At 47.1% G+C, this 15,656-nt stretch overlaps 1 protein-coding gene across 3 annotated transcripts in view; it reads right to left on the bottom strand.

Annotated features, from left to right (window-relative positions):
* Fam135b (family with sequence similarity 135 member B) overlaps positions 1-15,656 on the bottom strand; it is a 301,016-nt gene that overhangs the window by 12,541 nt on the left and 272,819 nt on the right. For 2 of the 3 annotated variants that reach the window (XM_078016660.1, XM_005316131.4), the window contains exons 13-18: positions 11,733-13,716; positions 9,219-9,385; positions 6,800-6,891; positions 5,356-5,453; positions 3,934-4,085; positions 1,474-1,584 (exon numbers count right to left, since the gene is read on the bottom strand). In XM_078016660.1, coding sequence (XP_077872786.1) covers positions 1,474-1,584; positions 3,934-4,085; positions 5,356-5,453; positions 6,800-6,891; positions 9,219-9,385; positions 11,733-13,716 — 2,604 coding nt within the window. Of the gene's footprint in view, positions 1-1,473; positions 1,585-3,933; positions 4,086-5,355; positions 5,454-6,799; positions 6,892-9,218; positions 9,386-11,732; positions 13,717-15,656 lie in introns of those variants that run through there. The other variant, XM_078016661.1, reaches the window with a different exon arrangement.

Genomic DNA, 15,656 nt, shown 5'->3' with positions numbered 1-15,656 from the left:
CACAGTAAGAAAAAAGAAGCATGTATGTGACAAGAAAGAAAGAGAGAGAGAGAGAGAGAGAGAGAGAGAGAGAGAGAGAGAGAGAGAGAGAGAGGAGAGAGAGAGCAAGCCCCTGAGGGCAGGAGTACTGAGGATTTTATGAGGATGTCTAAGTTTTCTGCTTCTCCTCCTCTCCATCCACAGCAGCTCTGTGAGTTCATCTCATGATGTCACTTGCTTTAGGGAAATAATCAGCCAACTAAGCCCACTCCTCCAGCCTGCTCTTGCTGACCTGTCCTCACGTGGAGACCTAGAGGTCCCCACATACATCCTGCAGTTCCCAGAGCCTATCCCGGGGTCCAGGGGGTGTGTGCACAGCCCAGGTCCTGGTCAGCACAGGGCCCTTCTCACCCCAGCTGCTGCTGTGCAGGAGGACATTGGTGGCTCTCAGTATCCCTCCACGAGTGGGTCCCTGCATCCAAGATCACACCCCAGGAGCACACACTGGGCATGGCCTCCGTCAACGGCTGGAAGTCTTGGAAGCAGGGAGGATTGGGCTGACCCCTCACCCACTCCAGGACAGCTCTGTGGGGTCACCTCAGCTCTCCATGGTTGGGACAAGCTGAAACCTCGTGGTGACCACACACATTCCCCCTTCTCCTCTGGCCAGTCCTGTCTCCCCCACAGGGGATAACAACATTCAGCTTGACACTGAGGAAGGAAGGAGGAAAGAAACTTGCCCCGGCTACACATCAGCCTGGGCCTCTGGATGCACATTCTTGGAGGTGCAGCAGTCCCCACAGGGGTACACAGCGGGTGGAGGACAGGGCACCTGGAGCTGACCCTGGGCAAGGTCAGCAGGTAGGCCCGCATGGGGCAGGCTAATCCATCAGTGGCTCTACTCCTTACACAGCCACTCAGCCACCATCAGCCCTGTCCTCTGTGGTCATTCCCATGTGCTGGCAGAGTTTCAATGCCTTTCTGCTTCCTGTGACACAGTGGGTGGAGGTGTAACGTCAGGCCTGTGTGACAGTCCTCTCCTAGGACTTGGTCACCACACATGCGCACTGTCCTGTCTGCTCTTTTTGATCTGTACCTGAGTGTGGCTGGCACACAGACCCTGGACCGGTGCACTGACAATACTCAAGGGCTGACGGGAAACAGAAGCTGGCACTTCTGTGTGTTGCAGTGACCCTGCACACTCTGTGGCTCTCCTCTCTCACGTACCACATGGGGAGGGGCAAGGGAAGCTGAGCTCCTGGTAACTATGGCTTCCCAGGGTAGAAGAGGCTTAGCTCCCTGGATCTCCTCACTATCCCCAATTTGGGCCAGCCCCAGTGCATTCTCAACTTTCTGTAGGGTCCTACCAGGTCTCTGCCCAGGGCTGTGGATGGTTTAGCCTCAGAATCGAGGCTCTCATGCAATGACACAGCATCAAAGCTAATGTCTATCTCAGGAGGAGGATCCGCAGCTGCTGAGGGAAGAAACACCCACCTGTTTTTTGGCTTAGTTGGTATAGGAAGCATTTGCGTAAATCAGCATTATCCCTGAAGGTCAGCTGCAGAAGTGACCCGGATTTCTTTAATTTCTGCATGAGCCACAAGCCTAGAAGACAAAAACAAACAAACAAAAAAAACAAAATGTAAAACCAAAGAAAGCAAAAAAAAAAAAAATCAGTTAACTTAAGAGAAGAAAGCAATAGGCATTTTAGCCAAGAGTTGGGAAGTCACAGAGGCAAATTTGTCTTCTTATAAACTGGCAGCCATAAAATCATCCTGCAAAACAATATGGCAACAGGCTTCTAGAGTCACGGAGCTGTCAAAGAACTCTTTCAACCTCCTTCTGAAAAGGAAGCCAAAGGAACAGTCCCAACTTGCAAAGTACATAGAATAGAATAATAGAATGTTCCTTAGAAGCCGTTTAGATTCTTGGAAAACTATAAGAAACATTCCATTTCAGAGCCCATCCATTCAGCTCTGCTTAGGCACACACTAACACTGATGAGGGTCAGCGCTGTCACCACAGCAAACACACAAACTGACAACAACCCAAGGAAATGAGTAATTCACGATGTGCATCCGTATCTCAACAGCCACTAAGTGACCTGCCTGGGGAGGAAGTAGTACAGACTGCAGGAGACCACTCTAGACTCCCTGGTGTGGGGCGATTATTGGAAGCTGATTTCCCAGATTTGCAAAGAAAAGCCAGAGTGGCAGAGGAAAGGACTTTGTGGTACGTATCAAAGTGTTGAGTAGCTCATGCTCATAGGTAGGGTTCTCAAAGCAGCTTCAAAGCAAAAGTTCCAAGAGGAAAACATTAGAGTATATGGACAGCACTGGCCAGTGTGGCAGTGGGCAGCAGATTGGCAGGGAGGGATGTCATTAGAGGTGTCCCTAATGCCACTTAGTGAGTTTAGATAATCAGGAACTATGAAGTGTTTATCGGGAATATGGTTTAATACATTATTTATCATTATATAAGACTCAGTGACTTCCATACACCAAACCAGGCTGTTTCCTCAGTTAAAATCCCCAGTATGTTCTGATATTTGGATGCTAATTCACAATCAGTGGTGGAGGGGGACCTAACGGATGAATAGAGGTACTTTGGACTAGACAAAGGGGATAAAGAAGGGAAGGGAAATGGGAATAAGAACAATTGTAGAATGAATCAGACATCACTATCCTATATGCATATATGATTACAGGACCAGTGGAACTCTACACCAGATACAACCAGAAAAATAAGAAGTTGTATTCCATATACGTAGTATAATATATCAAAATATATTCTAATATCATGCATAACTAATAAGAATAAATTCTTTAAAAAATACCATTAGCACTATCCTGCCGTGTCATGCAAAGCCCTTCACCCGGGGCTCTAGCTGGGCACTCCATCTATCATCTCCGGAGGCCCACCCCAGAGAAGGCTGTATTTCTGTCACAAATAATTTCTAGCAGTTTGCTGATTCTGCCATGCTTCTATGTTGTCATGTACACCGTGTCTGCCGCCCAGAACACTCTCCCAGCCACTTCCTGCCCTGGAAGCTCTGCTCCTTCTCCAACCTCTTCTTTCTACCTCCTCCTTAATTCTCTACATGTCTCTGATACACACATGCACACAGCCCCTCACACACTACAGATGCAGCCAGCCCTCTGCGCCTGTGAGCTCTAGATCGGCAGATTCAACCAACTGCAGGCTCAAAATTATTTGGAACAAAAGTGTCTGTAATGAACACGTGAATTTTTATTGTCTGTTTCCTAAACAATATAGTATAATGACTGCTTGTAGGACATCCACAGTGTATTAGGCATTAAAAGTAGTCCAGAGATTATTAAAGAATGCAGGAGGATGTGCACAGGTGTTGCAAATATGCTGTCATTTTAGATAAGGAACTTGAGCATCCCTTGGCTTTTGGTATCTGTTGGGGTCCTGGAATCAATTTGCTAAAGATACTGAGGGATGCCTATACATGCACACATATATTTTATACACATGTTTAAACATGCATGTTCCACGTACATGCATATATGTACAAAAACAATAGACACATACACATAAACATACATACATGCAACCATGATCTCCATTTTACAGTAAATAATCTAAATGGCATAGGACCAAATGTCTTAGCCAGAGCCTCCGCAAAATATCTGACTCAGAACTTGACCAGACGCTTCTCGTGGCAGTGACATGTCCTCCATATCAAGACGTTATACCTCATCTATGTATTCCGAAAGGACCATGGGGACATGATCTTTTTGTCCACAGAAATCTGAAGGCAGACATGAGTTTGGAAACCATCTAGTCTAACCTCCAGACCTGACAATGAAGGCCATGTTTCTAAGCCCAGGTCTCTTTCTTCCCTCCCATGCCTGGAAGAGGCCCCAAAGCTGCAAGAAGTTCTGCCTCCACTTTTATGTCCCATATTAATGTCGAGGAAAGCCTTACCTGTACTAACCAGGGTGCTGTTGTTGTACAAGGTCCCCAGGTGAGGCCCAGACAGGGACAGGAACGTGTGGAGTTTGTTGAGGTAATACCGGAACCGGGGCCGGGTGAGGACAGATCGGATGATAATGTTGCCAAGAGAATGGCCAATGAAGCTGTGGAGAGACGAAGTGTGCACGTGAGTACGTCAGCAAGGGCCAGCTGCTGGGGGAACAGTGCCAGGAGCTCCGAGTCCTTAGTGTCCTGCCCGTCACTGGACGCAGGGAAACTGGCCAAACAACAGGGCTGCCCGTTCCTCCTCAACAGGGATCCAAACTTATGCCACGTTCAGAGAGATGATCCGGGTCCTCGGGAAGGGAGCTCTGTGCCAGTGTGGTCACAGGACAAAGTGGCCCAGCTCTGTGCAGTTTCAGCAGCCTCCCTTGATGGCTGGCCCCTACAGCCCTGCTCAGTTCACCTGAGGCCAGGAGGCCTCTTTCTGAAACATGCAGCTGAGCATGAACTCTCCTGGCCATTTACAAGATGAAATCCTAACCCTGAGCCTGGCCTGTGTGACCCGTCCTAGCTGGCCGCGGACTGCCTCTCCAGGTCTGCCCCCTTCCTCTTCTATGCCTGCTCCCCAGACCTGTTGTGCTGGACACCCTCTTGCATGCTGCGCTCAAGTCCAGCGCTACCACGGACCTTAGAGTCAACACATCCTTACTTTCACATAAATAAATACTTATTGAAGCTCTGATATGTGAGAGTACACCGTGCCACCTCGCCTCACAAGAAGCACAAAACCAGCAAACATGAGCATGTTAGTTGAGGAGATGGCATGGGCTAGTTGTGTCCTTCCATTCTCACCAGTCCTCAGAATACTTACAGCCTCCGAATACTCGTGGTGGGATAAAGAAATGATAGCTGCTCTCTGAAGACTAAATAGGGAGACACTGAGGGATTAGCCCTCTATCTAGAAATCTACATGCTCAAGTTACGGGGTGAGGGTACAATTAGCACCCATAAAGCCCTGGCATTGGGCAGGCAATGCATTTCGCTTTTCCACAGGTCTTCTCAGCACTAGTCCAATTAGCAGAAGAGAAGGCTTGAAGGTTACACACCTGCTATGCATGAGAGTCAGGATTCAAACTAGTATGTGTTAGAACGGGAAATCACACCCAGGGACTTCTGTGTTAAGTCCAGTACTCTTTACACTAAGTGAACACATGTGTACTCCCCAACACGACTATGGCAGATGAGTGTGTCAACCATCCCTGTTGCTCCTTTCTAAAGATAATTAACGCCATTAAAAACCAGGTTAAGTTATCCCAGTGGTTTTCAGAAGGCATCATTCCAAACATGGAAGCTGCACACTGTGTGAATTAATAAAGAAAAAAAAGTTCCCACCCGTTCCCTTAGCATTAGCTACCTGTGGTTTCCTTTTACCTAATTCGGGATATGGAGAGGTTGTACAACTGAATGTGCTGAATGATTTCATCCAGTAATCGATCCGTCATGGTATCAAAATCTGCAAACGTGTCTGTCTGGAAGAGAGGGAAAAACAGGTGTTGGGAGAAGTCCTGGTTGAGGACTCTCCACCTAAGCATCTTCTTTCTAAACATTGAGATGCAATCTGGGAACATGCCTAAGCTGACATTGAGATTGGACTTTGGACTAAGGGCCCACAGGTTGGTGCTGTGATGAAGAAACTTGGGATCTTCACTTAGGAGCCTGGAAGTGGAGGTGGGAAAGCTGAAGAAGTCCACTGACACGGCACGTGCCTGGTATCTCACGCATGCCCACTGGTTCGCAGAGGAGGAGACAGGCTGGGAGAGGAAGGCCACTCACGCACCTGGAGCAGACTTCCCTCACTCACCATATGCATCTTCCTGAGAAGAACATCTCATTCACCTCTGAGGCCCTGGGTAACCTCTGTTAGGACCAGATCATACTTGGGCACATGGTAAAGCCATGTGTGCACATGCATGATCTTCTGGAAGTCATGCATGTGCACACATCATGAATGGCGTCTTCCTCTCCAGCTTAGACTGACGATGGAGCCTGCCTAACTCCCAGAGTCTCTGCTACCCTTCTAAAAGCAGAGGGAGGTACTGAGAAGCAAGGAAACTGCTGTGAAGATGGAAGGAGGCAACAGGGACAGAATACCCTGTATATAATAAGTGCTCAAGTAATGGTTCTCTTTACCCTTCCTTATGCTATACCTCTTTGCCCTGCATGTGGTGTGGCCTTGAATATAGGAGGTACAAGGAAAGGCAACAGATTGAGCACTAACAGTTGGGAAGTGAGACATGACCTCCCAGGGTTTGCCAGCTGGTGGTCCTCTGCACAATTACCATCCCCAGTGGTTATGGGACCCTTCAGGCATAAACAGTTCTAGTACTCTAAAGGATACTCAAATTCCATGGTGGGTGGCAATCAACAACAACACTTCCTGACAGCACCAGCTCTGGTCATAGATTGAGTAAGTTCTCAAAGATGAACACATCTCATTAGGGCCCAGGCTCCATCTACCTTGAAATGGCAAAGACCTCACAGGTCACTTGTACTGCAGAGCTGCCTGGACACAGCTTCTTTAGTTATTCAGATGCAAATTAAATGCCCTTCCTTCCTGGCATGGATACAGATCTCTAAATAATTGACACCCACCTGAATGCCCTGTGAGGCTAAAGGGCACAAGTCAACTGACTCCCGTTTTCATTTCTTACTCTTTCCCAACCCTCCCAAAGAACAACACGTGTTTTCTCTCCAAACGTCCCAGGGTTGGCCAGTTTTTCTTTTGCTAGATTCTCTCCCATCTGTGTGTTCAGAAACCATCATGGGCCTGTAGCAGGACCCTGTTCCTTCAGTTCTGATGTTTGTGTTGCCATACCTGATTCTTTTCAGACATGAGGAAGTCCAGTTTTCCTCCCGGGAGCCCCAGCTCTATGAAAGTCTTTACCAGCCGGAGGTCTGCACTGTTCCCTAAAAATGACAGATAAGCCCCCACCCCATTCCCATAGTTAATCATAGACAAGGTGGAACAAGGAACGCCTTCCTCCATTTCCTCCATTCCCACCGGATTTTCCCCATTATATTTTAATTAGATCCTGTCTTCCTCCCCTTGCACACACACAGAGGCTGCTCCTTCATAGACATCCTACCTCAATGGGGTCATCCCCTCATCTTCTACCATGTGGTTCGTAAATGCTCTAGGCAGGGATGGCTGGAAACACCACCTCTTCTTTTTCCTTGGCAAATTCTCCCTGCCCAGGATGTTTTGCAAGTGGTGCCACTTAATAGCTGATGTGGCACAATGTGACGCCAACAAACCCCACTTGAATTCCTTGCTTAATACAAAGACTGTCCAGCTCTCTCATTTATAGGCAGTTAGTAGCCCCCATAAAGGGTCAACCATGGCAGAGTTGTCTAAGTAGAATAAGAATCTCCCTCAGGCACCACAGTCTTGGAAGAGCAACCTCCATGATGCTCAATAGCACATCAGGAGAAGAGGAATAGACATAGAACTTAAGGCTGTCACTAATAACAGAGACACAAGACACAGGGAGTGCACTCCTGAGTTCAAAGTCATGTGGAAAACAGATTTTATACAACAATACATGTTTAGGCATAAATTTCATGCAGGTCACAGGGGTCTTGTGGCTTCTAAATCAAAGTTTGGCCCATTCCTCAGCTGTAAGGCCTATGCAGCAGCGAAAAGCCAGGAGCTACTCACTTGGATACTTAGGTTCTCTGCCCGGCACATGAACAAACCCCACAGGTCAAGGTTTCAAATAGTTTCACATCATTCCTTATGAAAATACCCAATGATTCAAAGGAGGGCTACAGTGTCCAGGGTGTCATAGGAACCCCAGGCCTGGGAGGATCCCTCTTCTTTAAGGATAGATATGCGCAGATGGTGCAGATGCCACCCTTTTTGGTGACCTATCACAGAATACCCATGCCTGTAGAACCATCATCAAAAATGGTCGTGCTATTATGAGAAATATGTGCATTTTATGTTACGAGATTAAATTTTACCCATTCCTTCCTTCATTTCTGTCAGTAACCTTGTGCTCTTTGGTCTCACTGTCACCTTTGTTTGGCATTCCAAGAATGCATCCTTAAAAATAAATGTCTCAAGCACCTATATTTAGTATTAGGAATTAAAGGGATTAAAATGTTCCCCTTTCCTACAGCTATTAATGGAGAAGGAACATTCTGAAACTTAAAGCATTGTCAGAAAATCTGATTTCATCAGGTGCTAAACTGAGAACCCTTACAAGAGCAGGAATCTTGGGCCTTTTGCACTGCAGGAAGGTGTGTAAGCAGCCAGGACTGTTATCTACGTTATCAGTCCTCTGTCAATATAACTATACACTTGCAAATCAAATTTCAAAAAACAGAACCTATCGAATTCTGAAGAGTCTGGGCAATGCACTCTGAACTACAGAAGTCACCTTCCAACGAAACCTGGCTTGGATATCAGTTGTCTTCCTGATGACCCATCACTCAGGTGATAGCAGAGTTGATGGTGGCAGCTCTCACGGTATGCAGCTGCTCTACCTTTAGAGCATGCCTGTGCTCCCTACGCTTGGTCACAACAAGGTAACAGCCCGTTACCCAACCAGATCTCTCATTTTAACAAAGAAATTGAGAGTCTTGCCTCCTCGTGACTTAACGTAGCCTAAGTGAGAGGTACACGCCTGTCATGCGTGATGTTGAGTGAATGAGTGAGAAATTTATTCTTTGTCCCTGCCAATCCCAGAGCTCAGCCAAGTGGCATACAAGGGTGCCCTAAAGGTAAGAGGTGAGTGAAAAAAAAACAGGCAGCAACGGTACTGACCACTGGCCCGAGCTCCTCGAGGAATCCTTTATTCGTTCTATCCGTTCTATTTCTTCCTTTGTTTGTACCATTGTCTTAACTTGGGGTTCCATCGATTCCTGAACTGCACTCACGTACTCAGCCCAGTACTTCATCTATTCATTCACCCCACTTCTTCTTTCATTTTGAATATTCATCCCATTAGTTATCCATTTTCTCAAACATCCTCTTTATGTACCACTGATTTATTCAATTAATTCCTTCACTGGATTCATTCATTTATGTATTTTTTTCCTCAACAGGTTTCTTGTGCCACAGAGATATTTTCTTTTATAACAGGGCCTTGACATCTCCCTAGACTTACTGTAGTAATCCATCCCATGGTGGCTACTTGAACATTTTTAATAGATACCCAATCTAAGTGAATTCAGAGCTATTACAAATTGCATTCACTATAGCCCTTTGAGGAGGGAACATTGGGACTCACCGTCCAGGCCATGGACACAGACAACCAGGTGAATCCCATCTTCCAAGTTTTCTTCCTCTTCCTCTGGTGGGAAATATGGTATATCAGAAGCTAGTACAGATAAGTCACTGTACAGAAATCCTTCAATCTTCAGTTCTTTTTTAAATTTTTCTTTGGCCTGATAAAAACTGGAGAATACACTAATTAATCACAAGCCAAGCTGTGTATTCCATGTGGAGCAGGAAATGAGTTGGGCTATATGTAGGAGTGATGAGCATCCCTAAGCCAAGTGTCTGCTGAGCCGCAAATGCTGAGCATGAGACTTCAGGGGAGATACTGATGAGCAAAGCTTTGTTCTGAACAAGAAGGCAGGAAACCACCCAAGGAAACCAAAGGGGGTGAGTTGTACAGATTTCCATATGGTTCCTGCTTTGAACCAGGTAATAGGACTTCTAAGATTCTATCCAGCTCCAAGAATTTAGGCAATCTTTAAATTGATGCCCCTGGAGTGAAAGGTCCCTCCCTTGACATACAAGTGCACCATGGCCTGGCCTCCACCTGCTTCTCCAACATCCTCGGCCACCACTCCCACCCGTAGACTCACACACAAGCTCTGTGGCTTGTCTTCACATGTGTCTGCATGCAGCTGTGTGTCTGCAATGCCTTCCCACTTTGCTGTGATGCCCTTTGCATGGTTTCCTGACTATCTAGGTGGTTAAGAGCGTGGACTTAGGAACCAGCGTGCCAACATCAGAATCTTGGTGTTGACACCTGTTGTTCCTGGCAGTCTGTCCCTCATCTGTAGTGCTAGGAACCAGAAAATCTTGGGACTTTAGGATTTTTCTTTTATTCTGGGATATTTGCACATATATAATCTGATATCTTGGGGATAGAACCCAAGTCTAAATATGAAACTCATTATTGTTTCAGATCTGTCCTATACACAAAACCCGAAGGTAGTTCTGTGCAATATTTTAAATAATTTGAGTCATGAAACAGTTCCATGATATGAAACCTTCTATTTGAGGCCTGATGTCATGCTCAAAAAGCTTTGGATCTTAAAGAGTCTCCGTGAAGGATGTGGCTCAGGGGTAGAGCACTTACAGAGCACATGCAATGCCTGGTTTCTATCCCTCATAACAAACAAAACAAATAAATAAATTTGAATTTTGGAGCATGTTGGATTTGAGCTTTCATATTAGGGATGTTTGAGCTGCATTACTATCTACCAGGCATATCATCATTGTCGCGGTCATCATTATCACCCTCGGAATATTTTCCCCCTTGCAGGTGTCTTCTTTAAGACACTTCCCCTGGTCACCATTCTGTTGGTAGCCATTGCCCTCAGACAAGTTAAATCCTTATCCTTCTGGCTCTGCACATCTTCATGTTTACCCAATCAGATGTCTGCTACATACTTGTTGAGTTGATGACAAGTGACATACGATAGGTATTTAGTATTCTTTACTGAATAAAAGTTCGAATTTGACCTGACTGTGCAGTTTCACTTCGGGGGGAAATCATTATCCCATTATGTCAAGTTATCCTATATATAAGACACCTATGAAAAATAAGTCAGCAACCAATATGCTACTATGGTCACTTGAAATAAATAAATGTTTGGGGAGTTCCATTGATTTAAGAAAAGTAATAGGTAAATGATTAGAGCATGTAAAAACACAGATGTTTCATCTCTATATGAAAATGTGCTTAAACAATACATATAAAGTCTAGATCATGGTTTTCAACTCATTTTAATGCGCTTGTGTTCATTTTGTTGAATATTCACAGAATTTAAACTCAGGACTTAATAGATAATATGAAATAATATTTTGCAAAACAGTAAATAAGATGAGCTACATTGATGAAATGACTCTATACCTTATCAATAAATAGTTTATAAGTAGGGGGAAATGGGAATAGAAATCTCCATAGGATGAAGGAGGGGATTCTGGTGTTGCAGAAGGATCCATGAACTTAAGAAATTTACAATCTTAAAGGAGGCTTATGAGACCAATCTGGTTAAGAATTTCCAACCCTCAAAGGCTCTTAAAATGCCCTTCAAAATGTGCAAAGACAGAGTGACAATGGTGTTCACAAGGGAGATGTGCATCATAATAAAACTTGAACAAAATTTAAATGTCTGTCAAGGATTTTGTTCACATTCTGGGTTACTGTGACAACATCAACATGAGGAAATAAAATGAACTATAAACATAGAAAGATTTCCAATATATTATTAGGTTGAGTAAAACATATGCAGGAAGTGACAGAACATCTCAGCTTTTGCATTAAAAGCAGACATGGATCGAGAGGCACCTAGCAAACTGCGGAAGAGCCTACACAGTTGTCATGTTGGGAGGTGGGCCTATTGGTAATTTTACTTCCTTACACTATTCCACCTCTTTTACTTGTGTGACATGCATCTGATCACCTAAATCAGGAAACAAACAACTTTTAGAGAGTGTGTGTGAAATTGAGAACTCTGTGGAAGAATCCAAAGGGTGGGGCCAGGTATCCCGCCCGCAAGCTCACCTGAACATCCTTTCACCGACGTCTTCCTCCAACTTGCTGGAGTGGGTAGCAACGACTCCAAAGGACCCCAGAGGCTGATGCGTGATGGGAACTGGGGTCTGTCTGGAGGAGAACCCAGCCCTGGCAGGGGTCTCCTTGGGCACAGATGAGAAAGGGAGACAGGTGGCAGTGCAAGACAGGGACAAGTTGACCACCTCCACGGTCTTGAGGCTCTCCAGAGAGAAGGTCTCTGCCGAGGCCAGCGGCGGACCCATGATGGAAGCGCCTGTCCTCAGCTCTTGGTTTCTCAGAATTTGGGAAGGGACGGGGGGAGTCAGAGCGTGGCACACAGTGCCTGCTTCGGGTTCGTCCTCTAGGAAGGCATCGGGTTCTCTAGGCGACACCACGTGGCCCACGGCGCCAGGCGCACCACTGTGCTCGGGATTCGGGGTGGTGGCATCCGAAGCTGAGGTACAGCTGAACTCAGGCACCTTGTGGTGGGACATTTCCCCGACGTCTGAGACACTGCTGCTGGAGAGAATGTGTTTGCCCACATGCGAGTCCTTAGGCCTGCCCTTGGGGGTTTCCATGAGTGCCCTATGCAGCGCCCGGGCCCGGGGGTTTTCAAGCGCTATACTACGTGGTATTTTTACGTTAAGACCTTTGGTTTCGCTCTCTGGAGTGTTCTCAGTCCTGCCATCCAGACGAGAGTGGCCTTGAGGCTCTACCTGGCTCTCTTTACCCTGGGGGATGTCCATGTAACCAGGGTCTTGATGTTTGTCAGCGCATGACACTGTTTCCCCAGAGGGCTGGGCTGCCCTGGCATCCTGGGCTCTGGGCCTTCCACTTGGTTGAGAGCTATGCTCAGGGGAACCTCCGCTCTTCCGCATTTCTGAAGCTTCAGGGAAGTCTCCTCTTTTTTTCATGGTGCCTGCACCTTCAGTTGCGTCCTCTGGGCTGCTGATTTGGGGTGCAGATGCAGATTTGGTCAGCTTGGTGAGGGCCAGCTCACGTTCCTCCTCTTCAAAAGGCAGAGAGCTGATGGAGGTGAGAGAGGCCTGGATGCCACTTGGCAAGCTGGTGTTGCTTTCTGTGTGTCCACCCTCCAGGGAGTTCCTGTGGAGTGCATGTCTTCTAACCAACTGGTGCAGGACTTCCCGATCGCTGGCTAACTCCACGGCCCTGCTTCGGGCCTCGGACCAGGCCACAGAGCTTGGCTCACTCTCAATGCCCGAGTCAGATATAAGGGAAGAAGACCGCTTGATGGCCCCAGACATCGTGGACAGCTCCTCCTGCTCTTCCACAGGAGGGTCCTGGAAGGAAGACCTAGGATCCAAAGGCTCCGTCAGAGTAGCACTTAGCGGGGTCTCGGTGGGGGCGAGTCTCAGGCTCAGCAGCACTGGCTGACCCTCTGGTTCTGTTCCCTTTCCTGAAGTACTTAACTCGGTGATAGGTGCTTTGTCTGAAGAGATGGCATTTTGGTGATATCCACCCGCTACCACTTCACTTGATACTGTCCTGTAACTGTCCCTAGGGCTTCTACTCTCACTAGAGAGTTCCGTGGGCTCAGCTTTGTGGAGGCTCTGATTACTGGATTTTACCTCGATGTAGGTCAGCACTGTAGACTGTCCCTCCTCTGGGCCTAGACTCCTCCTGGGGCTGTCCACATCTGCCAGTGGATGGGTTCTGACATCAGACATTTGGCCAGACCCACACTCATCTTCAGGCATACCTGCTTTGTTCTGGAATTCACCAATTGTCAGGTACACCTGAGATTCGGAGCACACGTCCACATTTGCTGTGGTTTCATTCTTGTCTGGCTCTGGACACCTAGTAACCTCCTCATTAGTGTCCACTTGAGGTGGTATCCTGGTAGATAAGACAAAGTCTCCCCTAAAAGATGATTTCCTGTTTATAACATGGTTCTCTTCTTTTTCTTTTAGATTCATCATTGAGGGACTTACAGTTGGAACTTTGAAATTAGGATAAACATTCAAATCGGGTCCTACAAAAAAAAATTATATTACAGTTTGCAAATCTATGTTCACAAGTTATTCTCAAATAGCTAATTGTGTAAAACAACAATAATAATAATTTTGCAGTCCTTCATTTCCTTTTTAAGAAAATACTTTCCTGGAGATTCTTAGAATTTCCCAGGACATACAAGTCTTTTTACCCCAGGGGCATCCAGAGAGTTTATGCTCACCTGCTAACTCATGCTGAGTTTCTAAATAGTTCATGCTCATGAGCTGAATCAGGATGGGTCTGGCCCTGGCAGAAGGACCAACCAGGCAAAGAGAGGCCTAGGGTCTAGAGCTGAAAAGTCACATCAGTCTGACCCGTAGAGAGAGGTGAAGTAAGCCCTGTGGCCCCAGTGGTTCAATCCATCCTTCCCAAATAATGAAGCTCCAATAGGAAGTCTAGGTACACTGGCTCAGGAGCGATGTTCCAGGAGGGAGACTAGTCCTGAGAACACCAGAACTTCTCACCTGGCACCAGCAGACCTCCACCTCTGGGCCCCTGGGTTTGTTAATGTTTGTGTTTTTGTCTTTTGTTTACAGCTGGTACTTATTTGTATTCTTTACAATAAGAATGTAATTGTAAGTATAGCCCCTTCCCGAGTTCTGCCTATTCCAACAAATTATTAGACTGAGGGGGCTAAAGGAACCCAGAATTCAGAGTTGCTTGGGTAGAAGGGTGGGTGGCCTGTGCCCCTCAGCCTGGGAGTGCACCTGGGTGAAGTCGAGCTTGTGGGGACCTGACTCTGGCCGTGTCGGGTGTGCTTGGTGCTGACGCAGTATCTGAGCCTCGCTTTCATTCACTTTCCACTTATGAAAGTGTGTTTAATGGTTCTCACGGGGGAACAGAGGCATTTCCCTGCTTCCTATTTTCAGAAGGAGGGACATCCGTGGAGCCAGAAGGTCTGTTTTCCTCCTGAGGTGGCCATTTTCCAGCCAGGAGGCCCCAGACAACCATGGAGTCTGGAAGCTCCTGGTGTCAGTGCTCACTTCCTGTGCCCTAGGGTGGCAGAGCCACATGGCCGGCAACTCAGTGAGGAGTCACAGCACCAACCAAGGAGACACAGGGAAGAAGACTTCCACCTTGTCCAGAAAAATGCTGTCAGGTTGGAACTCTGCAACTAGGATCACTACCCCATGTGTGTCACAGCATAGGAAACTTCCAGAACCAGGTTGAGCTTCATAGGCAGGTGGCAGGGGGCCCGCATATGGTCTTTTTCTTTCTTTTTTCTTTAGTGCACACTATTCCCTCTCTCAGCATTCCCTCTCTTCCCTCTCTCAACCTCCTCTCCTCCTCCTCGCCTCTGTCTCTCTTTGCCTCTCGGTCTTCATCTCTCTCTTCCCCTCCTAAGAATTAATAGCTGGACAGGAGTCCCTCTCTGCTACCCTCATCACAGCTCTGATAAAGCCTGTGACGGTACTCAGTTTCCATATAGACCAAGCAGAGAAAGAGAGCCCCGGTTTTCATTCTCTTTTTAAAACGTGCATTCTCCATCTGGTTCCGGAAACTGTCATGGAGTGGATCATCCCAGACACTTCTTGAAAATCGTGTGAGACTTTGAGACCTCATCACCCGGTAAGTCTCGGTGACACTCATGACCGTCAAGGAAAGAATGGCAATCGCCCTCACCTGGACACAGCTGAGCCTCTGGAGAGACTGCGAGGACTCGCCTTCCCCGGAGGCCTTCCCCGGAGGCCTTCCCCGGAGGCCTTCCCTCGGCCCATAGCCAGGCCCAGACTCCCTGCTGCAAACCCTGCATCCCTTCCACACAGTGAGGTGCAGCACGTCCCCCACCCTCACACCAGGTCCTTCCTGTGCATCCATCTTGTCTCTGCCCCAGGGAAGCTGATCTTATGAGACTCTCTAGAGCCCCAGGGCCAGGATTGGGGCTAGGACACAGTCAATGAACTGTGTGTATAACAAATG

Source organism: Ictidomys tridecemlineatus, chromosome 7 (assembly GCF_052094955.1).
Source record: "Ictidomys tridecemlineatus isolate mIctTri1 chromosome 7, mIctTri1.hap1, whole genome shotgun sequence".
Taxonomy (NCBI): domain Eukaryota; kingdom Metazoa; phylum Chordata; class Mammalia; order Rodentia; family Sciuridae; genus Ictidomys; species Ictidomys tridecemlineatus.
The sequence above is the reverse complement of the archived record's forward strand: the minus strand, read 5'-3'. Positions and strand labels throughout refer to the sequence as shown.